This window comes from Lynx rufus, unplaced genomic scaffold (genome assembly GCF_022079265.1).
Source record: "Lynx rufus isolate CCGP_SWC_20201006 ecotype Redwood Valley unplaced genomic scaffold, mLynRuf1.p SCAF_5, whole genome shotgun sequence".
Lineage (NCBI taxonomy): Eukaryota > Metazoa > Chordata > Mammalia > Carnivora > Felidae > Lynx > Lynx rufus.
Genome location: NW_025814867.1, coordinates 127,116,155 through 127,144,120, shown reverse-complemented (window position 1 = coordinate 127,144,120; position 27,966 = coordinate 127,116,155). Strand labels below are relative to the sequence as shown.

The window sequence follows — 27,966 nt, the reverse complement described above, 5'->3', positions numbered from 1 at the left end:
CAATAACTACTTTCAGTCATCTCTCCACAGATCTGGAGAACAACATCAGGTATCCTTCTACCACCATCTGACACCGTCACCCACAGTGAGTATAAGATGCAAAGATGACTGAGAGGACAGAGGGTGTTCTGACTTCATCGAAGTAAGGTTTGTGGAAAGAAGTTATTCCCAATGGGGGAGGGGGGGAGAATGCCCAGAGATTAACTCCTAATTTACAAAAGTGTCTGACAAAAAGGAAGACATTAGTGATTTCTAGTTGAACGACTGCTTAGTGTCTTACTCAACAGTCCCAATGCTCTCTAAGCAAGGTTAAAGAGATGACATAAGGGACAATGTCATTTGGAAGGGTCATAACAATACTTTTTCAAATCCTGTGCCTTTGAGAAGTAAGGAGGATAGATCCCACACCAGTCTGCCAACCTGAGCATAAGCACTAGAGGAGTGTAAGACGAGGATCAAGTGCCATCTGGTCACCTCCACAGTTCGGGAGGCTAGGAAAGACACAGCATGCATTTCACTGGCTGGTAATCCACCTAAAGATGTGGCTGAATTGTTCAAGGACTACAAATGCCTAGAGATGCTGCCCAGGATTGAGTCCTTCATCAGGGAGGAAGTTGGTGCCAGCCCATTTCCCTCACCATTCTCATAATACTCACAAGCCAGATGACATAAAATACTCATTGGGGCTAACCAAGGAGAAGACTGGATCTTCAACTACCTTGTCCTTTTTTAAGTTCCCTCTTCCTTGCCTTACCTTTAGGAGAATGGATCCCGAAGAGGGAGGAGGATGAAAGTGGTTAAAAGCAGGGAATGCCCTCTCACTCCATGCCACCATAACCACAGACAGATACTATCTGCAAAGGATGTCTGGAAGTGCATGATTATAGTTGTAAAATGAACAGAATTGGAATTTAAGAAAAAAAAGAAACAAAAAAAATGACTAAAGGAAAAAAAAAGATTCAAACCAAAAAACAGGCTCTTAACAGACGGTTAGCAAACAGATGATTAGCAAAGGGGAGGTGGGTGAGGGATTGGTGAAATAGGTGATGGGGATTAAGGAGGGCACTTGCGGGTGCTGAGTGCTGAGTAATGTAAAGAACTGCTGTACCCCTATATCGTACACCTGAAACTAATATAACACTGTGTGTTACCTATACCGGAATTAAAATTAAAAAAAAAATAGGATTGGGCCTTAAATAAATTAAAAAAAAAAAAGCAAACAAACAAAGTCATAGAGGATCTGGTCAAAATCTAAGGGACCTACTGTAGTGAAATACAGGAAGTTCAATAAAGCACAGTTTTGAGGGTGAGATGGCAGAGGCTCAAAGAAAAATGTTTTGTGCTTTTTAATTCACTGAATTGAGACACTTCAATCAACATGTTTTGTTAACACAAATAGAAAGCATTAAAAATAAATGATCATTAAAATACTATAACTAATTTATTGAGCACTTGTTTTGTAACTAAGTATATTTTATAATACTAACTCATTTGATTCTTTTAAAAAAATGTTTATTATCTATTTTGAGAAAGAGAGAGAGAAAGAGAGAAAGAGAGAGCAGGGGAGGGGCGGGGGTGGGGGGGCAAGTGGGGAGAGAGACAGACAGACAGACAGACAGAATCCCAAGCAGGCTCCATTCTGTCAGCACAGAATTCGATGTGGACTTCAAATTCACAGTGAGATCCTGACCTGAGCTGAAATCAAGAGTCAGGTTCTTAACCGACTGAGCCACCCAGGTGCCCCAACTCATTTGATTCTTACAATAGCTTTCCACGGAACTGCTTTTATTATCATTTTACAGATGAGGTACTGAAATTCAGAAAAATTAAAGACCTTGCCCAAATTCCCACTAGTATGTGTCAAATATAGAATTCAATCCCACATTTCATTTCTCAGGTTAACACCTTCCTTCTAGGAATGATGTTATTACATACATATACACATACATACACATATACACATATATACATATACATACATACGATATGTAACATAATAATTTACACACACACATATATATATGTACATACGTACACAGTTCTTTAATGTGCTATTTTTTTTTTCTGGGTGGTTTCTAATGCATCTGTGTGTGGCAATAAAAGAAATATGGAGAATATGCCAAAGCTGAAATTATTTAAGAGATTAAAATGGATAATTGTTTCAGTATGGACTGTGTTGTACACATAAGAGGAAAATCTTTGTTTAATTTGGACTGCAATAAAATACCATACTTAAAAGTCAATTTACAGTCTTTGTCAGCATGCACATCCAAAATACCACAAGAAACTTCTTTTTTTAAAGACATGTAAGACTTTCTAGCACAAAGGGGACTATTCTGACCATCAATTTCACTATGAAAGGAAGCCAGCATTGTTGTATTTGGATAATTCACATTTGTACAGCAAAAGCAGCTCCATGTTAAACAAGGCCTGGCTTTTAACTACTATCCCTGTGCAAATGCTGAGGAAAGAGAGAAAAATTTATTCAAACCATCTGTAAATAAGGCAAGCCCAGGGAATGTGTGATAAACATGTACAGTTTGAAATATGCAATATATTCTATTTGAAAACAAAAAGCTATTTCAAGATGCCGCACTCAAGTGGGACTTGCCACAAATGAACCTCAACCCTCTAGATTTTTCTCCCTGAGGGGTTTCAACATCTTCTGAAATAATGTACGAGTATATGACTGCAAATCACAATACTCTAGGCTCCTGCAAAAATGATGTCTTCATAAACATGTTCAAGAGAAGACAGGAAACAATGCCATTAATTTATGAAAGCAGGTGTTTATATAGTTCACCACATACAATTTACCAGGCAAAAGACAAAGGGGGAAATGTATACTTTTGAGCTTTTCTCTAAAACTGTTGTAGCTTCAATACTCTGTAGAATTAACCACTACCCAGTTAGTAAATAGACAAGATATTTAATTCTCCTTTGCCTTTTTACTGTCTTTTCTTTCCAAATGTATCATATTCGGTTTGTCTATATTAATAAGACATTGGTAAATCTCTTAGCCCATACCTGAAAATTACTTTTTCTACTTGAGAATTTTTTGCTAAATATCGACTACAGTAAACTCAGCAGGACCACTTTTTGAAACAGTATACACAAATAAGTTTAATTATATGATTTTCATAGTTACTGTCTGAAAACGGAGAAGAAAGATTACTATTATGTTGGTCACCTAGTTTACCTAGTATTAGACAAGAAGAGAATATGTACAAGCTCATTAGAATGCCAGAATGGCAATATCCATATTAAAGCCAGTCTGAAATGTTTAATTAAATGTTGCAGTGATATAATGGTTTTAGTTCAGTAATTTCTTATTAATATACATCATACTGTTTATTTATGCCCCTAATCAATAAACATAACAGTAAAAAATGAATTCATTCTTTAAATATTCACTCTGCCCCTATTACAGTGAGGACTGCTAGGTTCAGAGACCAAAGGAATCACAAGCAAAAAAGCCTGGGGAATGCTTTATACTCGAGTCATAAATGGATATGATTTTAAGGCATACATACTTAATACGGCCAACTATATATCAGGCCACAGCAGAGTGTATTTTGCAACGATGCCCATGACAATATCTCCCATTCCAAATGCTCTTCTGGATGAGAACTTGCCACTCCCCCATCCAGAGAGGGAATTTAGTTCTATACTCCTGAATCCAGGTGGACCCTGTGACCACTTTGACCAATGGAATACAGCAAAAGGGAACTGTGTCAGTTCTGAGTGTAGCTTTTAACTGGCCTGGAAACTTCCTCTTCCTGCCTTCCTGGAAGCCTGCTGTCATGTAAGAAGTGCCACAACCCTGAGATCCCCATGTTACAAGAAGCCTGGTCTATGATTGAAGAGACCGTAACAGATGAGACCTGAGGTAGAGACAGAGAGAAGCCACAGGGTATTGAGATATCAGACACATGAGTAAAAAAATTGATCTCAAAGTGAATCTTCCAGCCTCAACAGACCAAATGAAGCCATGTGGATTAGAGATGAATTGCCCGGGTGAATCCTTTCTGAATTCCTGATTCATGGAATTGTGAGGAAAATAAAATGGTTGTTTTAGGTAACTAAGGTTTAGAGTAGTTTGTTAGGCGGCAATAGAAAGCGGAAGTCAAGCATCATGTTAGAAATTCTGCTAAATAAGTAGATTTGTTCTTCACCTGAAGGGGCTTCTAATCCAGTAAAGGAGACAAACAATTAATTAAGTGTGCGATGATAATAAGGTATCCACAAACAGAGGATGTCTAAGGTGTTGTGGAAACACATAGAATAGGCTCCTATCTCAGAGTTGGGACATCAGAAAAAGATTCTGTGGAGAGCCTCTACCATTTAATCTTGGATCTAAAAGATACATAAGTGTTAGTTCCAAAAAGGAGTGAGGATAATGGTGTTCCCGGAAAACAGGATGGCATGTGGAAAGACCTCAAGGTGGGTGAGAACACTGATCATTCCAGGAACTAGAAGAAACTTAGAGTGAAGGCACCATGAACAGAGAAGAGGTGAGTGGTGATGAATAAGGATGGGAAGGCATGCAGGGGTCAGATCACAAAGGGCTTTGATTGCTACATTAAGGAATCTTGCCTTTATTCTAAGGGAAATGGGAAGCCATTGAGAGATTTTAAGCAATGGAGAGACTTGATCAGTGCTGCATCTTAGGAAAAATGCCTCTGCACAGTCTGCAGCAGGAAGATTAGATTGAAGAAGGGGCAAGGCTAAAGGCAACAAGACCACTTATGGACCATTACAGTAATACAGGCGAGAGAAAATGGCTGTCGGAGGTAGGAAAGTGCCTTTATGGCTGGAGATATGTGTATTGTTCTCAGTGATATTTAAGCAGCTGAAATCTATAGGAACGAGTACTTGGATATAAGGGTCTGATGCTCAGAGTGAAATCTGTAGAGAAATAGCTATCTATCTTTAATGAGTACATCATTAGGGGGGTGGCAGGATGATGAGAAACAGAAGCCATCCGCTGATGGGGCAGGCATCTGAATAGGTCAAGGGTTTGAGAGGAGGTGTTACTCAAAGACTTAACTAGAGATGAGAATTACAGCACTGTACCAAAAATGTACACGTAACTTAAATTCCAATGTTAAGGAATTGTTTAAGTAAATCACAGTATGCTTTTGTTTAATATGAATATCTAAATAAAAAGGTATTGATGTGGAAAAATACACCATTCAGTGAAGAGTAGCTTATAAAATAACATGTGCACGTCACAAATTCAAAGCAATGTAAGTATATACAGAGATGAGAAACTGCAAAGATCTTTACTGAAGTCTTAACAGTGACTATTTCTGACGACACCTATCATTGGTACTTTTCAATTCTCATTTTGTTTATCTGTATTATCAAATATTTCTATAGTAAACATGCAGAATATAACTGTGTGATAAAAGAGCCATTGTAGTTTTTTGTGACTGTCGTTTAATGGGCCATGCCTACTTCTTATTACTGCCCAGTGTTATTTCCAGCCACAATCTTGAAAACAAAATTCTTAATACCTTCATAGACTGAAAATCATCATTTAAAAAAGGCTGGAAATAATTAAATAGGATTTTAAGTGCAGGTAACCAATACATTTGCCAATTATGCATGTTCATTTTGAATTCATGTAAGTATTCATCCCCCTAGAGCAGCAGGGGGTAAGTCAACTCTGGTTGTCCTGTGGTATCAGACTCCCTTCATCAAACACTTAGCGAGGTAAGCTTTGTAGAATCTCAATGACACGAGTGAGGCATGAGCTCTGCCCTCAGAGAGTTTTTAATTTAAATAGCAAAACAGACGTACCAATAGCAAACCGTAATGCAACATGAAAACTGATCAGCATGGTAGCAGAGCTGTGAAAAGACCATTGTGAGGAGAAAAGAAAAGAATCGGTTGATTTTTGCCAGGCAGCCAGATGAGAGTCTTACAGACGGGATGCATTTTAACAGGGTCTGGAAGGATGAGAAGTGCTTGCCCAGGCAATCAAAGAAACAGCATGTGCTAACACATGTGTGCCTAGTGAGGACACTACAAATTTTGGTGACGGCCATGAGAGGCAAGAGTGGTCTGCCTCTCCTGCCAGCTCTAGAGCAGCCCTTTCTGGGCCAGGAAGTGGCAATTCTGACCAGATGTTGGTTAATTTAAGGCAAATTCAGGGAATTTCAAACAAAGTAATTAGAAAAGAAGGTGTATGGAGACTGGGAGGGAGGAGGTAAGTAAAGGGGAAAGGACTGAGGAAGGCTTTGACCACTGGGCTGAAACAGCAAGGCCTGACTCTGAATGCAGGGGCACATTACCGGACTTGTGGTGTGTAAAGAAAGATAACTTGGAGGGTGAACAGAAAAGTGCAGATCAGTTCAAGAATATGGCAGAACTTCAAGGGATAGGGATGGTAGGCCTGCCTTAGTAGCTATAGGAATAGAAACAAAAAGAACAAAAGATATTTTGAAGTCAGAAATGAAGGGGTTGTGAATGATTTAATTTAGGGAATGGTAGAAAGATAGGAGAAGAAAGTAAACAACAGGATAATTCAGCTGATCTAAAAATGACACATTTTTTGTGATTTTTGACTATTTTTATTTTTTTTATTTTTATTTTTTTAATGTTTTTATTTGTTTTTGAGACAGAGAGAGACAGAGCATAAGCAGGGGAGGAGCAGAGAGAGAGGGAGACACAGAATCCAAAGCAGGCTCCAGGCTCTGAGCTGTCAGCACAGAGCCTGACGCAGGGCTCGAACCCATGGACTGTGAGATCATGACCTGAGCCAAAGTCAGACGCCCAATTGACTGAGCCACCCAGGCGCCCCAACTACTTTATTTTTAATATGTGAGTCAAATAAATAAGGATTAATGATGTTAAACAAGATAGCCAACAAAGGAGGAAATGGAACAAGTTTGAAAGGTCAAGTGCAAAGACAAAGAATTTGGTTTGGGACAAGTGTAGTGTGAGATGTCCAAGTGAAAATACCATTGTGATGCTCAGGAAAAAGGGTGGTCTGGCTAAATAAATTTGAAAGCCGTCAGAATATAAGTAATCATTGAACCTAGTAATGGGGTGATGGCATAAAGGTGAGGACAGTAGGAAACTATTATCTTCAGATTCTTTACATACATTATCTCATCTGAGTCCCACAAAAACTTATAAATTTGCCAACATTGCAGAAAGCTTATTCATGATAAAGATGGACAAGTCTTTAAAAAAAAGAGTATTGGGGTGCCTGGGTGGCTCAGTCGGTTAAGCGTCTGACTTTGGCTCAGGTCATGATCTCACGGTCCGTGAGTTCGAGCCCTGCGTCGGGCTCTGTGCTGACAGCTCAGAGCCTGGAGCCTGCTTCAGATTCTGTGTCTCCCTCTCTCTCTGACCCTCCCCCGTTCATGCTCTGTCTCTCTCTGTCTCAAAAATAAATAAACATTAAAAATAAATAAATAAATAAAAAAAAAGAGTATTTATTTATTTATTTATTGAAAGAGAGGGGGAGGGAGGGGGAGAGAGAGAGGGAGAGAGAAAATCCCAAGCATATTCGGCACTGTCAGCACAGAGCCTGATACAGGGCTCGATCCCAAGAACCGTGAGACCATGACCAGAGTCGAAATCAAGAGTCAGACGCTTAATCAACTGAGCCACCTAGGTGCCCCAAAGATGGACAAGTCTTTAGACTGACCATTAGTAGGTTACTTTCTGTAGACTAACGGAAGCAAAATGGTAGGAGTCAGAATGCAGTGGGCTGAAGTGTGAGGCAGAGTTCATTAAACAGCCCTATGAAGTAGGAGAAGGGGAGCAGATAACTAGAATAGGAGGCTAAGAAAGGGGAACATTGAAAAGCAGTAGGATTAACAGTGAAGAGAAAGAAGAACCCACGGAGAGGAAGAAGCTGGAAAATCAGGGTAGATAAAAGGTGAACTGATTGTGATTGATTTGAGGAAGGTGGAGAGGATAACATGAACACGAGAGAAGGAGTTTACTGGGAAGAAGCTACTGTGTGTCACTTACAACACAGAGGAGAATGGTGGGGAAACAGGTGATCTGAGAGAATGGAAGGAGGATGCTGAGAGATTTCAGGACTCAGAGCCTCCATGAGCCTCTCATGTGCTTCAAATAAAAGCAGTGGAGATGATCTGTGACCTTAATAGGGAAAGAGACGTCTTATTTGTTCTCATTCTCCATGAGGTTTCAAGGGTTAACACTATTAAAGGCAAATGTATGGCAATCTAAATTCCCCCTTGTGACACAGAAGAAGGCTTAACTACCTCCTTTATTTTAGAGAGTATATGATTTGAATTTGGTAAGAACCTCTTACTGATAGAATAATTAATAAACATTGCAAATTCTATTTTAATCTACAGAATTCAAGCAGTATAAATCAGAATGCATTATTTATTCAAGCAAATTGAAGGACGATCTTCTGAGGCAAATAATATACTCAGTTTCAAATGATATTAGGAATACAGAAAGTTTTGTGAATATATATATACACAAATATATATGTGTGTGAAATATAATGTCTCAAGGGTAATGAAATAGTACAAACAAAATCATCAACAATGAGAGGAGCTAACATGATGCGGTAATAGCTTTTACGTGGTAGAAATGACAAGTGAAGTATTTATTTGTGTATAACAAAAATGTATTGGTTGGCAATGCTGAATTTTGGTTAAAAAAATCCAACACACACACACGCACGCACGCACACACACACACACAATTTAGTAAACCGGACAAAAGGACTCCAACCTAATATTTCAACCAAAATAAGGGTATCTAAGATCAAAGCAAAATGAATATACCAAACTCCTTTTGCAACATTAGAGCGAGGAGGTAACAAATCACTATGCAGACTTAACTTAAAAAGACAGGAGAAAATCTTTCCACAGTCCAAAGCAGTGACTTACCCATACATAAGGAAAACTAAAATGCAAAAACAGGCATCATCAATAAAATGCTCTAAGAGTAGCAAGCCATATATATATATATATATATATATATATATATATATATATACACATATACACCACATGCTCTCCATGTGCTTACGAATGCAATTATCATAAGTGGGTGAGTAGTAACGCACATTATTTTATGGTTGCAAGTTCACTGGGATCAATTAATCTAATGTTCTGGTCAACACTACTACTTGATATGTTAATTACTGGGGCTTACTGCATGACGGTACTGGGAAAAAGGCTATGTGACATGAAAATTACTCCATATAATAGCGTTCTCCAAATGCCACTTCAGAGTGGAAATTATCTGATTTGTCAGCAAAAGGCTAGTGACAATGTACCTCCTATCGGGTTGGTGCTGCATGTGGCCAATCTCCTCTGGGCAATCCTGTAACATGGGCTGGAGTTCTTCTTGTGGAGACGGGGTCAGTGTCGCAGTGGACTGATGGCTGTAAGACACAGCAGCTGGAGAAGAAGCTGCTCCCCGTACAGGGGGGGTGGGGCCTCGTTCATCTTCCTCCTCTTCCAGTTCGTCCTGTTGCAAATACATCCTGGCTGGTGGCACAGGACATGGCATTTCTTGGTCATAACTAAAAAAACAAATCATAAGCACAGCTGGATTTACTGCAGGCTATTCAAAGGAATTATTTGTATAGTTAGTGGAATGGTCAGCTTCAAAAAAAATTTTTTTTAATCTGAACGTTGTGAGCCATGTTAAGGGAATATTGTTAAAAAAAAAAAAAAAAAAACAGTTCACGGGGCACCCGGGTGGCTCAGTCGGTTGAGCACTGGACTTCAGCTTGGGTCATGATCTCGCAGCTCATGGGTTTGAGCCCAGCATCGGGCTCTGTGCTGCCAGCTCAGAGCCTGAAGTCTGCTTTGGATTCTGTGTCTTCCTCTCTCTCTCTCTCTCTCTGCCCCTTCCCCACTCGTGCTTTGTCTCTCTCTCTTTCAAAAATAAATAAACATAAAAAAAATAGCTCGCTATCATAAAGGTTTGCAAATGCTACATATAATATTTTTCTCTGAGTGATTACAATTTGCATTAGCATATTATAGGCTCTGAGAAGTCATGCAATAAAGAAATCTCTTTAATGCAGTTAAACTTGGTACTTCTTAAATGTGGTTTACTTATTCTATGCTCCCACTTCAACATGATCTCTAAAAGACTCAGGGGGTGGTCCTACAGATGACCCAGAGATGATAGGTTAACCTCTGAGAAAAATTACGCTTGAAAAATCCTTTCCTGAAAATCTACCTTTTCTCTGAAATTATGATAGATCACTATTGCTTCAGTTGAGCACAAAATGGAGTAGTTGGCTTGCATTTAGGATATTGAATAAAAAACACAATAAATAAAATAGTCAATAAACAATAAAATGCCCCACTACTCCTCTGCTAGAGCTGTGTGGAAACTCTAGATGGATCTGGGAAACATGTCTTTCTCTTTTCTCCAACCCCAGGGCAAATGGTTATTGATTCGGATGGCAGTAATTTACTGCATTATATAAACTGTGTTGATGTTACCCCTCTCTTTCATTCATTCTCCACCACCTGCCTTGTTCACCTGAACTCAGGAAACATGATGCTCCCATAACATGATTTCTTTGTATCTTCCTTTATTTTACCAATCCCACTACCTCCCTTTGACATCATTTCTATGTTTCCTGTCTCAACAAGTAACAGCAATTTGTTCACTTCTCGAAACTAAAAATCTTGTAGTCATCTTGACTTATTCCTCTCTCTCTCTTCTACCTCGAACTGTTCCCTAGTTCATCTCTGTTTCATCTCTAAAAATCTCTAGAATCTATTACCTTTCTAAAATCTGTTGTATGTGCTACTGCAATAACCATTTAATCGATCTCCTTGTCTCCAGTCGCTCTATCCTTCTGAGTCCTCACATTGCTTCCAAAATTACTTTATTATAATACACACCACTCTCAGATCATTCATTTGCTGCATAGTAATAAATGGCTCTCTAATTGACTAGAGAGAAAAATACTAATACCCAAACAAGACATTCCAGTACCTGTAATCTGGCTTACACCTGCCTTCCCAGCTTCCTCTCCTTCCCTCCCATTGTTTCATCTTTGTCCTCCAGGAGACCACATCTCTGTGTGGTCCCAATGTCCACAAAACCCCTCCTCTTGATTGAGAACGGTATCATTTGTCCAAGTCAAGAACAAAGCCAGCAGATCAGGAAATCTCCATTCTTCCCACATACAATCAGTCTCTCCCTTTGGGGCACCATTTCATCTTACAGGCTTTTAAAAAACTATATCCACTTATTTCATTTTAGTCCATTATATGGTGGATTAAAATAGCAATACATGTTGTTAATATAGCCCAGAAAATGAATTTTTATAAAAATAGTCAATCCTGATTTTTTTTGTAGATTCCATACTTGCAAATTCACCTACTTGCTAAAATTTATTTGTAACCTCAAAGTCAATACTTATGGTGAAAAATCTGAGTCACTCTACCTTCTTGTTTCAGCTTTCATACTGTAACAAGTATCCTTTCTACAGTCTATATAGTGCCACATTATTCTCAACTTTTTGCTCTATATTGATAATTTACCTGTTTAAAGTAGCCTCTGTGATCTAGTGCTCCTAAGTGCAAAAGGCTATGACGTGCCCTAACAGAGAAAATATGTACATTAGATAAGCTTTACCCAGGCAGGACCTATAGCACTATTGGCTGGGAGTTCCATGTAAATGAATCAATGATACATATTACATAAGGTGTCTTGAAACAAAAACACACATAAAACAAGATTATGTATGGATCAGATGACAAAAATGCATGGCCAGGGACTTGCAGGAACCTATCCCTGTATTTCCCCTAGGAGTAATGGCTCAGTATTTGCTAATTAAATGACTGGAAAAAGAAAGGTAGAGAGGCTTTGTTTCTTGGCATACATGGAGGAGTAAAACTACTTTTTTGTGGAGAATGAAAGAACAGCATCTTTATGTTTACAGGAGTCACTAAAAATACAGTAGTTTCAGGTAGGTTTCATATTTTTTGTTAATTATCTATGTCACGTGAGTCCTCCTCCATTGACTATACAAATGAGGCACCAGCTTTGCTTTTTTGGGAGGAAAGATGTCCAGTTCTACAGAATCTGCAGTGAGAGCAAAGCGCATCAACTTCCTCATCACTGTCCTATGATTATTTACACTTGTTAAAACCTTGTGAGAGACAATTCAGGAAGTTTAAATTCCCACAGTGTTCAGCATAATGTGATAATATCTAGGAACGAACAAAATTTTTCAGGATACCTTAGCTGCGGTACACATTCACACATTTATTTTATGAAAATTCAAGAATATGCAACAGAAATTTTGATATTAAAAATGACAAAATCATGATGGTGTATATCATGATATATATGTATGTGATCTTCTATATGTTTATACATTCATGATTATATATGTCAGTTATATCTCTATAATGTAAAATATATATGCAAATTGTATGTGCGTGTATGTTCATGACTCGTAATTCTTAGTTCCAAAAGAAGCTTCTAGGGCACAAATTCCTTTTTTTTTCCTTTTCTTTTCTTTTTTTTTTTTTTTGGCAGCACTGAGGATGTTTTCCAAGCCCTGCTGACATAGTAGCATTGTTTTCTCCAAGACAAATGTTCCTGGACCTTAGGGATGTCTTCCCTTGGTGATCTAGTTTAATAATTACTCACTATGGGTTTAAGGAGCGAGACTTTCCATGTACATCTGTTCTAAAATTCTTCTTACCTTTCATCTACAGAAATGCTGTACTCTTCACTATTGCTGTGAGGTGGAGGATGTGCTGGGGGAGGAGGAAGCAGGTCTGCCCAGTTCATGCCACCCTGTTTTGGAACTTTGGGTGTCCGTGCCCCTTTCTTGTGCCCTTGACTCCCTTGAAAAGAAAGAAAACCCAAGTCTTTTACTTGTGGCCTTGAAGATATTTCTCTTACCCACAGGTGAATTATTTCCCGTAAATATGATCTTATAATTCATATATATATGAGCAGATAAATATGCTTTTCTTCATTCATCTTAATAGAACTTTGTACAACAGAACATGCAAAGGATTGCCAAGTTTAACTGCAAAATAAATAGCGAAAAAGCAATAAAGCCGTAAATGAATTTTACAAGTCATATCGTTAATAGTGATCTTCTTACAGCAATTAATTGCATTATGGATTATCACCTAAAACAAATGAGCTGTAGACATATTTTCTGAAGTGCCTTTCTATTATTTAATTGCTGGAACCTAAAATACAATATGATACAGATACGATCTATTAGAGTTCCACTGTTGCATTAAATCACTGAATATATATAATTTGTACTTGTCCACTGAAATGTTTTAGGCACAATGAAATTACTAGTTTTCGTCAGAAAGGCAGGTACAGATGAAAATTATTGCTGGGAGAACTAATATAACTAACAACAAAAGAAGCAGAGAAGTGATTTTTAAAAAGGATAGAAGTGTTTTTAGCCACACTTTCTATAAAATTGTGGCTTAGAGTAAAATGATGTTGCTTGAACATTTACAGTAGTTTGAAATAGCCCAATTATTCAAGTGCCCAGTGTGCTGATTTTAGATTTGGCATATTCTTTAAACACAGGTAAACGTACATTTTAGAGTACTCATTTTAAAATAGTTTTGGGTCAAAAGATACTTGGGGATAAAATAATCTTTATCTTCCTCCTCCAGTATGATACACTTTAGATGCTTATGGAAATTATAGATGATGAGCCTATAATTGTTTTCTCACAAGATCCCCAAAATCAGTGAGTTTTATTGGTCTTTTAGTTTTAACCTCTCTGAAAGAGTTCCAAGTTACATGGTGCATGAGACAGGTTTTAGTATATTCAAAGACCCTTATTTTTTTCAAGTCTCTTGGGGATTTTCAGTCCAATGACTGATGTTTGTTAAGCCAGAATTTCTTGAACGGGTATGTTATTGTACCAAGTGTGGGCCAAGGGACTGGCTGTTATTGATAAAATATGACTGCCAGGCCTCTGCATGTCTGTGACCATTCTCTCTTCCTCCACTCAGCTGTATCAGAATGATCATGCAGTCATCATGGACTTGACCATAACTAGTGCCTTCCTCTTGATTTCTTGGCGAACATCTACTCTAGCTAGTCCGTCTGTCCTAAGATGCCTAAAATTACAAATTTTTCCTACACGTCACTTGCTTGCTTCATTCTTTTCCCTAATTAACACTAAGTTATATATCTTTGTATCTTTTTACCAAATATTCACAGAATACAGTGAATAATAAATAGCAGCAGAAAACCAGGATCTAGATAGCTAAGCTCTAAGCTGAAATATGGAGAAAGTCAATTTAAAATTAATAATATAGAATCATGTTTTTCCCCCATTAAGATATGATTTTCTCTTTAAGTGGCTAAGAATTCAAAAATGAAATGGCATGAAATATCAAATATTAAAATATTTTCTATGGTTTTCCCACGAGCAGATCCTTAAAACAGTTCTTGTTAATTCGAGGTTTATTTCCTTAAAGCAAAAATCCTTAGTGAGATTTTATTTGTTAAAGAAAAAAAATCAAACAACACATAGTAGAATAAGAGTAGCTCTAAAAAAGGGAAAGAAGTGTTTCTATGCTCCTTTAATTCAAATAGGAATAGTTTCAATCAGTGACAAAATGCAGGCTTAAAGGTGTCAAATCGGCATGCCTTAGTCAAGGGAAAATGATAAAATGCAAAGGTCATATTCATTGCACAAGAAGAGAAGAGACACTGGCTAAAAGCATCTAGCATCAACTTCAATCTGGGTATTGGGAGGTGATATTTCTACCCTCTCCTGGAGAAACATACGAGTCAAGATCAGTTGGTTTTGTTCTCATCATGGTGTGACTTGCCACATGTTAGTTCTATTAATGAACCACCTTTAATTAGAAAAACAGGACTTAAGTACCAGCAGATTCCCATCTGCAATCCCTATCAGGCAAACAGCTGGCAAGCAGCTGCAACAGCATGAAGACCACAGGGAAGGGCTGCGTTGTGGCTTCCAAGGCACTTACACACTTCAGTTGGGAGATCGCTTTACGAGGCTTTGGAGCAAGAACTGAGGCATAGTAGAGAGATTATAAACTGAGGCAGGTTCCTATTGTCCCTAGATCTCATGCTATTGTCTCTTAGACTTGTGAATGTGCTCAAGTGTACTTGGGTTTTATGTGCTTTATAGCCTGTTTCAAATGGTAACAAATTTAGCAGATTAACTATATGTCCAATGCTTTTAGTTTTATCTCGGCCAAGGGCAAAAAAGAAGTTTCAACTGCCTTTCAAGTCTCGTCCATGCTTCTGGCTTTATAAAAGTTCATTAACAAGGACGAGAATAAGATCCTTAATCTTCATTACAAAATCTAACATATAATGGTTTAGTGAATGGACTGTCTCTCAAATTGCAGTGATAAGACTGATGCCTGAAAAATTTCAAATTATATATAGTGATTAAACATGCCATATGTGTATATCAGTTGATTCGCATTCAATTTGTAATCCTGGAAGATATCATCTTTTTAAAAGGAGAGATTGCCTTTCTCTTTGGTTCTCCATACTTACCAGATGTACTACTGCCCCGGTCTGAACTGTTGTAAGATCCTCCTGTATTCTGGTCGTATGACTGGTTGTATGGGATAGTTGGAGGAATTGTGTCATTTGCTCGATAATCTAGACATTTCAGATGGAAAAAAAAAAAAAAACACTTTTACTTTCTCTTTGATGCCTTAGTCATTAACCAGCAATTAGGCTTTTAAGTTAATATGTTGAGCATTTTCTAAGTTGTATGTAAGTCTAAAGGAGGAAAAGTCAAGAAAGATAGGCACGTTTCCTTTAAGATTTATAAAATACAGATTCTTTGCATCATCTCCTTCATATAAATCAGACTAAACACAGGTATGAACAAATCATGAGGGACGATTTCTTCTCTTTAAAATATTTTCAAATCAGCTAAGGCAGAAATCAGAATTGTTTCACTTCTTAACTTTAAAAATGTTAACAACAAAATAATTTTAACCCTTAGAAATCAGGAAGATACCATGTCTGCAAATCATTTAAAAAATTTAGAATAAAAAAAAACCCATGAAACCTGTCAGCAAGATTATATCTAATAAAAAAAACATATCCATGATAAGAAAACAAAGTATCTCAATCTGCCACAGGAATGCTTCTGCTTACTTAGGCAAAGGTAAAAATCCAAATGATAAATTTGCTACTGGAATGTACTGAGTCATAATCTGTCAGTTTAGTTGCATTCCAGGGTCTTTACTACAGTTGACATACCAAGTCTGTTACAAGCAGTATAAACAATAAAAAAGAGCTCTGAAATATTTGTTTAGAGGACTGTCAGAGCCTTCCAAAGTCCACAGTAAAGCCATATACTAAGGAAGAGTAATATAACAATAGCTGTAATTCCCACTGTAAATGACAGGAATTCAGAAACTGTCTTCTCCACCTTTGTCAGCCTTTGTCATGATCTTGTACAAGAGTCTTAACAAATATTTACCGAACTGGATTTTTATGCCAATCAAGTGTTTTTCTTAAACTTAGAAAAAAGCTGGATGACTCTACCGTTAAAATATACAACACTAACCTGAACAAACAGAATGTTTCTCAAAGTTACCTTTTTGTAATCTCTGACTGTCATACATTTTATTTTTGAAGAAAATGGTCACAACTCAAGGCTAAAGAAAATAAACCTGTGGCTCTAATTTTCTACAATAAAAGGTATCATTTACCTGGACACCTGTGCAAAATTGCCCTGATCTATTCATATTAGAGGATTTCTTTTTTTCCCTAGAGGTAGAACTTTGCAAGTCATTGCTATTAAAACAGTAGCCTATAGGACTACAAAGAAATCAAATACATACCTCTTCCAACGCACACACATACTATAATAGAGAAACATCCCCCTCAGGCTATAAAATACTATTCTGCTGCTACCAGTTAACACAACATTTACCTTAGGTTCTATCCTGACAGACTTCAATCAAGTCAACCAAAAAAAAAATGTAGGCTCTAAACCCATACAGCGCAGCAGTCTTAGTAACCACACGAGGTAGGAGAAATCCAACAAACTGAACCACTTCTCCAGCTCAAGCTTAATTTAATTTTTTTTTCTTCAGTTGGATATAAAAATGCCATTCGTTTATATGACCATATAGAAGCAATTATCTTCCATTCTCCAGTGGAAAGAATGGGATAGTCTATTTATTTAAAATGTGAGGTATTGTGACGGTTGTACATCTGCCTTATGAATAAAAGATTGCGCCAAGCAATCCCTCACCTACGATTAAATTTGAATTAATCTCAAAACCATTTGAAAATAGTTATATATTATTATAAAATCAATTTTCCAAGGTTATTGTTGTGCTAATTAACTCTTTGACACTGGAAACTTTGAAGACAAAGACTTAAGGAACTGTGAGTAACAAAAGGAAGATTTCACTTGCTCGTCCCAGAGAAGTCTGGACATGTAGTGCTGAAGGGTTAAGGGGACCAAGAAAGAAAAGCATGGGAATAAAGCTCTTCACCTTTGTTCAGTTTGTTTTGCTCCATGATGTTATACTGAATTGGTGCCACTTCCTGTTTCTGCTGTCCAGGTGGCTTCCAGTGCTTCTCGCTGGGGTCCCCACTGCCATTGTTCATGTTGTTGCTGAGGTTGGACTGGATGAGCTGGGTGGTGGCGTAAGGAGTGGGCTGCCCTGATGGATTGACAAAACGCCCGTCCTTCAGATTTGGGCTATTGAAGGTTTTCATCTCATTGATTTTGTTACTAAGGTCCACATCACCATAAACAGTTGACTCAGGGAGCATCAGATTTGTTTGTTTGTTATCCAGTTGGTTGTTATAATTTGCTATACAATCAGCTATGTGCAACGGAGAGGAAAAGGAAAAAGTCATTCTGCATGGTTATTCGTTTTAAATTTCTTTGTAAGTAGCTTCGTGAGTCGCAATAAAATTGTTATGTAAAGTCAAAATGGGCTTAATTAAGATCAATAGAAAGGGCTAAGTATTCATATGTCCTTTCTAAAGAAGGCAATTAAAATCTGAGGAAATGAGAGAGGGCATAGAGAAATTATATAGAGACAAAATAATTTTGAACTTTTGCTAGTGCTATGTAGTAAATGTTCATCCAATTTAAGATAGTTTTCTTTTAACAACCCCTGTAATAGTATGTGCCAAATTTATATTTTCTAGTCTGGAGTTACCTATCTGAAGGTACTAGTTAGTTGTTGAAGCAATAGAACAACACATGTATGTTGAGAATCCAAACAAAGGGGGAAAAAAAAAACACTCTGCCTACACAGCAAAGAACTTGAGATTTTAATATTTTATGAAGTAACTCTACTCAAAAAATATAAGGAAGAGAGGTAAAGGGATAGGTAAATAGTGTTTAGGATAGTTTTATTAGTTCTTCTCTTGGTCATATAGGGTAATCGTTATCAAGGAAGGATGTTATATAATCATTTTTTCATGGTTTTATAATGATACCCCAAGAAGTATAAAATGACAGTAATGATGACGAAATGAAGCCTAGGTGACCAGGCTAATGTAATCAAAGAAAACCTGAAATAATATCTAATATGTCTGCTATTTCAATTTCCCTCTAATTTTCTCTTTGTTGAAATATTAGAAAATGAAATAATTGATACATATAGAAATATTTAAAGCCTACAGTTGAAAATATTAAAACAGCAGGAAGAACTAAAATCATAATTTAAAATTAAAACATTTTTAAGTAAAAAAAGTTGTCAAGTTACAATGGTTAAAAATACCATTATTTAATTCATGTAATTCATAGCAGCACTAACATTAACAGCTCACCTTAAAGATTAACAATCACCTTAAAGATTGGTTTTCGGCTGGATAACTTGAGGATAAATTATCAAGGCTGCTACTAAAGATGTAAATGTGGATATAATCTTAATAAAAAGGTGCAACTTCTCTATAATACTCAACTCAACTACTCTGCATTTTAACAATAAATGATCCAGGAACAAGAATATTTGACTCACCTGGCCCTTAGTAATTCTAAATCTAATTTCTAAGTATAAAGTTTTATTGAACAGTGGTTAAGAAATATTGTTAAAATCCATAGTCTTGCCAATTTCATTTTTCTTCACCAATCTTTCTAAATGAGTGTGATTCCATAGAATTCAATGAAATGATGGACATGTTCTATTCTGCATTGTTCAATATGGGAACCACTACACGCATGTGCCTACTGAATACTTGAAACGTGGCTGGTGCAAATGAGGAACTGAATTTTAAATTGCATTTTGTTCAATCTAAATTTAAATAGCCAACTGTAACTAGAGGCTACCATACTGGCCAACACAGCTCTACATATTAATTTGAATGAGTTTTGTCATCTTTTGTCTCCTAAAGGGCTGAGAACAGTCTTTCTTTTATTTGCAATCATGTGAGCACCTATCTGTACAACTAGAATATGGGCCCTTGGAGAACAGGGACATGGTCACATGGATATGTCACGTCCATAGCCATATCCAGTGGAGACTGTGGACTTGTTCTAAGGTTAAACATACAGACTGCTCTACGATTTGTTTTTTATGGTACATGACATCTTCACTTACATGCCATCTTCTCTATCCATTTTTCTTAGTCCCATGGGTTATTTTACTTCTATACTCCTATCTTTTGATTCTTTATAATTATATTAGTATTTCCCATATTGTGAATTTTGAAGGTTTTCATTTTGTTTTGTTTTGTTTTTTTTTGGTAAGAACTCCGTAATTTTCCATTTATTCCTTCAGATATTTCATACTCTATATCTATAATTTAATGTCATGTTTTAGCATGAAACCTTTGTGAATTTACTTGCCTATTTCTGAACCAAAAACACACAGTATAAAGTAAATTTATGCATTCACACCTCCAAAAGATATGTATTTCTCATATCTTCAGCATCTACTTCTATATGATAAAAATCTGATTTGGAATTTCAGTTGAATTTCACTTAAAATTCTTTATTACTGTTGTACAGTTGCTATTATTTTTGTTACTGCTATTAACGACTTTAGTTCACTCTATGGGCACCTGGGTGGCTCAGTCAGTTAAGCACCCAACTTCGGCTCAGGTCATGATCTCACAGTTTATGGGTTCAAGCCCTGCGTTGGGCTCTGGGCTGACAGCTCAGAGCCTGGAGCCTGCTTCAGATTCTGTGTCTTATCTCTCCTTCTGCTCCTCCCCTGCTCATGCCTTTTCTCTCTGTCTCTCAAAAAATAAAGAAACATTAAAAAAAAAGAATTTGGTTCACTTTAACTCTACATTTATAAACACTTTGACCTGTTTTATTCCCCAAATCTTGAAAATAATTAAATAATTATAATTGTAACTACATACATCCTCATAAAGATGAATGCTTCATACAATTTAATTTTTCCTCATTTGCTATCTACTCTAGGGTTTATATTCTCCATTCTCCCAGGATTTCTGGGAAACCCTGGTGGACGGTGAAGTGTGGAGATAGAGGGATGAAGACAATATACAGCCAGGGTAATCTGCTAGGTAATAGTCAACATTTTATAAAACTGTGGATCAATTTTTCCTTTCCAATGTAGGAAGAGGGGAAGAAATCTATCTTCTTGTGGCCAGTTCTGGTGCTTATACATCTCGAGCGGTCTCTGCATCTCTAACCTGGGCGACTGTAGGTGGTCAGGTTGCTATCACTGTTACCATTGGCTGCAGTGCAGCAAGTGATGGAGCAGTCATTGTGACTGTTGCCAGTATTAGGCCATGTGTCGGCCAGCCATGGCTGTGTGGCAGGTTCACCGATGTTCAGAAGTCCTGGCCTGAAGGAAGAATATATACATATATAAGCACATGTTTTACAAATAGCAAATATCATTTCCTATTCAAACTTCCAACAAAGTCTCCATCTCATTTTCCTCACAAATAACTTGGTCAACTAGGCTGAATGATATTGCCGTTCCTTTTATGTCACAGACAAGATAACTATAATGTGATGTAATGTCCTGGGGTGTCCCTCAGTTAACATGGCTGTAACTTTGTAAAATGGCTCAGTTGGGCCTCAGACTTAAGATACTGTACCATTTGCAATGCTCTCCTTTATTCACAGTGACTAGAAATCAAACATGGAAGCTAAAAATACAGATACATATATCTTTTAGTGTTTTAGCTGCTTAAAGAATATTATAAGTGAGGCGGTTTGCATTTCTTCCTTTTCTTGACCCATTAAAAAATCATGATTCTTCTTACGACTTCATTAAAAAACGGAACAAGCGCCTTTACTTAGACAACGGATCCTTCACAGGAAGCACATTTGCATAGTTTTCTTCAAAACCATGTTTCAGGAACAGAGTTGGAGGCTCTGTGACATTTTGCAGAGAGCCTCCTCAATGTTTCAGTGCACAGTTCTGTAAGCCTGTCAAGAGTTTCTGATGGTGACAATGTAAAACGCCATAAATTCCTACATAAACAAAGGAACGCTACTGAATTAAATCTGGTAAAACAAAAAATGTCCATTAGAAGAAATAATGTTCATGTCTTTTTTGGCACAACAGATGTTAATGCTCTTTCACTGTGCATTGGGAAAACCAAGCACAACAATGGTTATTAGTGGGAGCCCTGTACCACTAGCATCAGAGACGTAGAGTTGAAGAATGCCCTTCCAGGGGCGCCTGGTTGGCTCAGTTGGTTACACGTCCGACTTCGGCTCACGTCACGATCTCAGGGTTCATGAGTTTGAGCCTCGCATCGGGCTTTTGCTGTCAGCACAGAACCCACTTCAGTTCCTCTAACCCACCCTTCCCCCCACATAAAAATAAATAAATAAACTTAAAAAAAAAAGAGTGGCATTCCTGATGTCCTTTTCCAACATTGACTCTGACTGATAACTCAGCAAAAGAGCTGATGGTGCCTGGTGTGGGGTCAGATCCACCATAATTGGACTGGCAGTGAGATGCTGCAGACATTTTCTTCAGGGTTTCATTTTCTTTGTTGAAATGACATCACCATGCATCTCATTTACCTGGGAAGCAAGAACCTGACACTTCACCCTCCATGGTTCCATGACACACAGGAACTGAGGAAACTTACTACGTACATGATGGGTATTTGAAGAATAATTCACTCCAAATGAAGAACATGGATTTATCATTTATACGTCTGTAGACACATGTATGTGTGCATATGGGTATATGTATCTGTCATAAAAACGAATATTTGCTCTTTGTTTACAACGAGTGACATCTTGTTCTGAGTTCTTCACACATATCAACTCATTTAATTCTTAGAACTACCTAGTAGTTACTACTATTATCCAAATTTTACAGATGAGGAAACTCCTCAGACACAGGTTAAGGAACTTGTATATGGCTTTGGGAATTGAGTGGGTGACAGGGCTGGGATCAAACCCAAGTACTCTGGCTCTAGAATCCACACTCAAATCCCAGATGCAATAAACATACATAGTGGGGCGTGCTGAAATTTCCCAAAGTCCTTAAACATTCATATAAAAGACTGAGTGGGGTAAATGTCTGCAGTCTTGAAATTCAAAATAACCGCTGTTAAAATTGAGCAAACATACTAGTAACATTGTTGATAAAAACGCTTTGAAGAGAAATTTTGCTGAGCTGTGGAAATTAAAAACATTTAAATGCAAGCTGTATCAAAGATATCTGGAGCCTTTGAAATAGTTGTTGGGTATATAAATTCTGCATCTAGTCATCTTTAACTTTCCTTACTTTATTTTCTCTTGAACTTAAACCTTGTCACTATAGAAGTTATTAAAAATAAATTTCCGTATTTGACACTGTAGAGATATTATGGGTCTAGTGTATGGGTCAAGTGGAAATTTTTCAGCCGACTTCTATGTTTCAAAAGGAGTAGACAATATTTATGATTCCTCAGGAAAGTACTTTTAAAGTGAACGTTTTGATAGCATCATAAACTGAAAGAACTTTCCATATGTATGGGTGACTTCCAACAGGAAGTAGGATTAGCAATTTACCTTCTGGCTTTGGTTTAACTTGTATTTAGAATACTAATTATTTGGGGAAGAAGGTGAAGCATAGATTATTGATCCATAATGAATCTTAAAATGCCATGTGTATATTTCAGTGGGGTCTGAAAAAGTCAAGGCCATATGCCACTACTATGGTAAGGGTGTTAGGGTCTTGTTAAACTACAAATCTCATAGGCTATTTTTCTGCATTTAAGATGATCCAGTATATATGAGGCAGATGTAGCTGCCCAACAATAAGAAATTAAGCAGAAGCAAAACTCAGTTCTGGTTACAGTAATTAAAATGTGTCTACAATACATATTTTTACCTCATACTATTAGATGTTGTATTTTCACACTAATAATTTGAGTTTTGTTTATTTCTTCCTTGTCTTTCAAAAGGCAATATTATCAGGGAAGGGAAGACAGTAGGGCTCATAAAACCCAAACTTATCTTCCAGTTTATGTGAAGGGGATGAATCTGTGTCACAAAGAAAAAGAGGACATTGCATTTAAATAATTATGTAGCAACAGTTTTCATTTCCTCTGCTGCTCTTACGCCAGATACTCCAATCCCTTCACTCAAACAAAACAAAACACAGCAACCTATTTAAGATCCTAAACCACAAAATAAAATACTAGAGGGTGCCAGGGCTGGAGAAAATGGTACGGGGGCCTCACAGTACACGAGTGTCTGTGGACTGTCTCCTCTTTCCTTTAATAGTCTGCCAGAGTTCTGAAGTGCTGGAAGGAGCAAGGGATAGGTTGAAGAGTGGCCAGTATTTTAGAGAGAAGCAAGGCCTGAGCTCTGCTTCTTTGTCGCCTCCCACTGCAAGGAAATGGTTTATTGGCATTCTCTACCTGTTTGGCTTGATTTTCTTACTCATTTCTTCAGGATTTCAGGTGTTCCCATGTTTATGCTGTGGTTGGGATTTTAAGTAGGGTTTTTGGAAGAGGTGACTGGAATTTTTGAGGTAGGGAAAACAAATGAATTAGAACAGCTACTTAATAGTTCTATGGTCCTCTCCTGGATCATATCACAAGCCTTTGGCCCTTTTTAAGTTGGGAAGCCAGCCGTCTCTGCTTACCGCAACCCTCTTTTTCCCTTTTCTGGGAAGAGCTCAATTCACAATTTTGTGAACTAGAAAAGATTTTCGGGGTCAACCTTCTCCTTTATTATAATTTCCGTTGCAATGACTCAGCTCTGCCGTTGTGGTGGGAAAGCAGCCCTGGACAGTACATTAACAAATAAGTCTGGCCGTATTCCTATAGAACTTTATTTACAAAACAGGTGGCCGACTGGACTTGACCCAGGAGCCCTAATCTGCGGAACCCTGATATAAACAAAAGATCACTGCATTACCTTATGTTAGGTGCTTAACTGTGGTATCTGCACAGCACAAAAGTTCATGGAGAACACAGCAGGTGAAGCTCAGGAAACAGACATGGGAGGGCAACACATTCCAGGCTGATGAAATGAAGATACATAAGAGAATCTAACAGGGGCGAGTGGCAGGTGGGCTGACACTGGATTGTAGGGTGTGGCACTTAGACGTGGGAAACAGACCTGCAAAAACTAGAGGTTGCTGGCTTCACGTGCTATGCTGAATTTGAACTTGATATTTTAAACATGGTGGGTTCTATTAAAAGCAGGCTCTGGAACAACTTAGAGACATGATCAATATGCATTTCCAAATATCATTTTGGCTGCAATGGGCAAAGGAATAAACAGGAAGTAGTGCTGATGAACATAGATGAAGGTAGGGCTGCTGGGAGCTTTTGAGACAGATTAGGCAGGGGAGAACAAGTGTTGGATGTGAAACAGCGTTGCGATAGTGAAGGGGGTAAAAAGTGGGCTCAACAAAGGCAATGATGGATGCAGAAGAAAGGACGACTTGACATTGTGATTTGGGTGGGGCATCTGGGTGGCTCAGTGGGTTAATCGTTGGACTCTTAATTTTGGCTCAGGTCATGATATCTCAGTTCATGAGTTTCAGTCTCGCATCGGGCTCTGAGCTGACAATGTGGAGCCTGCTTGGGATTCTCTCTCTCTGTCTCTCTGCCCTTCCCCCTCTCGTGCTCTCTCTCTCTCTCAAAAGTAAATAAACAAACATCAAAAAAAAAAGAAATTTTAACTTAGGTATCATGAACCGAATGAGGTGGGAGGGTCAGAGCAGGGTCACAGAGTCTGAGATGCCTGAGGGAAACCAGTGTTTAAGGTATGGACGTGAGAGGAGACAGTGCAGGAGTTTGGATCGCTGCCCCTTCTCTTCCCACACGGAATTGTAGAACACAGATATACATGTGCACCCACTGCAACTCCCCCTCCCCCTCTACATACATACTCTGGCTGGGAAATGAGACTTCTTCCTAAAGTACCTCTGATTCCTCTTCTGCTCTATCTATTTGTTCCAAAGCCCTTACCAACTGCTGATACTGTAGTTCACTTTTTTAATCTTTATTATTTATCTTCTATCTCCCATACTTAATGTAAAGTTCATAAGAACAGGAATTTTTATTGACTTGCTCGCTGATGCATCCCAAGCAACTAGAACGGTGCCTGTCACATGGTAGACATTCAATAAATACGTTCGATGAATAAATACATTTAAAATTGTGTCTGTAGCTATCATTTTGAGCACGGATTCTAAGATCTTTATTTATCTGTTGCCTCTGTAATATTCCAGCATCTTTTGTCATTTCATTTGCTATTTTGCTTTTAAAATATTTGGCATCTGAAATACAGAAGTTTCACTGTTATCCTATTTTTAAATTTAAAAGGTTACTTCTGTATGGTAATCCAGCAAGCTTTCCAAATGGACAGTCAGTTCAGTTTGTTAATTTTCAGTTAATTGTCAATAGCTTGTAATTTTTCAGTCCTGCCATAGAAACTTGCTATTTGTAACTATGGATTCCTTCCATTAGTTCCTGTTTGATAACTTGCTCTATCTAGGTTGTAAATCCATTTAGAACAACAACCAGCAATATTTTACGTGTGGGCGTGTGTGTGTGTGTGTGTGTGTGTGTGTGTGACAGAGAGAGAGAGAGAGTGAGAGACAGTCTGTACATGTGCCCATGTACAGAAGCTAGTGCAGCACACTTTGTGTGCTATGGTTAAGATAAAAGTGAAAGTCTACAGTCATGAACATACACATGTAGAGAGCTGGTTCTATAATCAGGCCGTCCAGATTTATCCACGAGAGAATGTTGTGATGCCCAGCGGCTGTTTCATGACTATCTGGGCTACAATTTAGATGGAATTCTCCTGGATGCAAAACCAGGCTCTGGTTTAATTCCTGAATCAAGTGAATTTCTTCCTTATGAAGACCTCCTAGCTTTCAGTCTTTCAGGGACTGGCTTTGTTTCACAGGAATGAAAACAGCAAGCTAGCACGGGTACCTGGGAAGAAAAGGTTAGCCCTCGATACCCAAATTTGTGCAGCACTGGTTAAAGGTGATCAACGTTTTTTTAAAAATCATTCTTTGTCATATACTAAATTCAGTAATTTTGTCATCAGATGGTATGCTTCTTGGAATTTTTTACTCGTTTTTGTCTTTTCCAATTCCATCCACAACATCCAACTGTGCAAAGCCGAACACCCAGTAAGTTCATTCAATTTGCATTATAAAATGGTTTTGGTTGGAAGATTTTTGTTCTTACACTTTAAGCTAGATGTTGCTGGTTTGGGGAAAAAAATCATCTTATTATAGAAAATGCAGAAGCGTGGCTCACATACATATACCTTTTTTCAGCTCTTTTAAGCTGCCTGTCACATCAATTTCTGATTTCTCTGTGAATATATTCAAGTTCACTGAATAATAATTACAAAAAATCATAAATATAGGATTGAGGTTCATTTTAATTAGAGGGAAAAAAATCTCTGTATTAACAAGCTACCCAGATTTCTTCTTTTATCTCAACATATTTTCCTGCAACGCGAGAGCTGAACTATGTTGAATTCACAACAACAACAAACAAACCTAACCTACAACAACTTATGAGCAAATGCTGTGTTCAGCAGGTTTTCAAATGAACACTTTCTCTTTGATAGTATCTGTTAACTAGCTATATTTCTTAATCTTCATAAATGCCATTGCTTAATTACTTTAACTCCTTTTAATCATTCGCTAAATCAGCAAGTTTGTCTTTCCCGGTTAACGTGCGCCCTCTGGTGTCCATTCACTGAGATGCAACAGCTCCAATCAACTGCTTTTGTATACAAACCAGCTCGGTTCCACAAGCACAGCGGAATGGCGTATTTCTAAAAGATTTGAACAAATTTCATCCTCAACTTCAACCTTTCATGCAAAGAAAGTGATGTCATTGAAGGAGCCAAGATGAGATACCTGGAATTTCCCTTAGGATCTACAAAACAAGCAGGATAGTTACCTCCCTCCACTGCTTACAGCTTCACCGCCTCTCTGATAAGTTACTAGAATATTACAAAAAAAAAAAAAAAAAAAAGAGAGAGAGAGAGAGAGAGAGAGAAAGAAACAATTAATAGACAGGTTTATGTTTAAATATCAAAAGCTATCACATCCATGAGCATCTTTCTTAAAATGGAATATTTTCTCCCTTTCTACTTAGAAGCATTACAAAAACCATCACAGAAAGTAGATTTCTGATTCAACTAGTATTTTTTAAGATTGTATAACATTAAATATGTTACTCTTATTTTCTTAATGTGCCAATAAAGTTAAGAACTAAGTAAAAGCAAACTTCAGTGCACTCTTATTAAATATAACTATTATGCATTGCTACATCCCCATTCCCATAGTTTTCTACACTAAATTATTAGATCGTATGATTTCATGATTATATATATATATACGTATATATATACATATGTATACATATACATATACATACATATGTATATATACATATATACATACATATATACATATATATGTGTATATATATATATATATATATAAACATATAAATACATATTTGGAATCTTAAATTTGGGAAAAAAATGACTAGGCTATTTTCCCAGAAGAAGTACCAGAAAGACAAAGA

The 27,966-nt window shown here is 37.5% G+C and overlaps 1 protein-coding gene across 1 annotated transcript in view; it reads right to left on the bottom strand.

Moving 5' to 3' along the window:
* Positions 1 to 27,966, bottom strand: part of ROBO1 (roundabout guidance receptor 1) — a 507,959-nt gene that overhangs the window by 17,430 nt on the left and 462,563 nt on the right. The window contains exons 20-25 of the mRNA XM_047100460.1: positions 27,334 to 27,376; positions 20,617 to 20,771; positions 17,490 to 17,825; positions 15,520 to 15,627; positions 12,695 to 12,839; positions 9,284 to 9,532 (exon numbers count right to left, since the gene is read on the bottom strand). Coding sequence (XP_046956416.1) covers positions 9,284 to 9,532; positions 12,695 to 12,839; positions 15,520 to 15,627; positions 17,490 to 17,825; positions 20,617 to 20,771; positions 27,334 to 27,376 — 1,036 coding nt within the window. The remainder of the gene's footprint in view (positions 1 to 9,283; positions 9,533 to 12,694; positions 12,840 to 15,519; positions 15,628 to 17,489; positions 17,826 to 20,616; positions 20,772 to 27,333; positions 27,377 to 27,966) is intronic.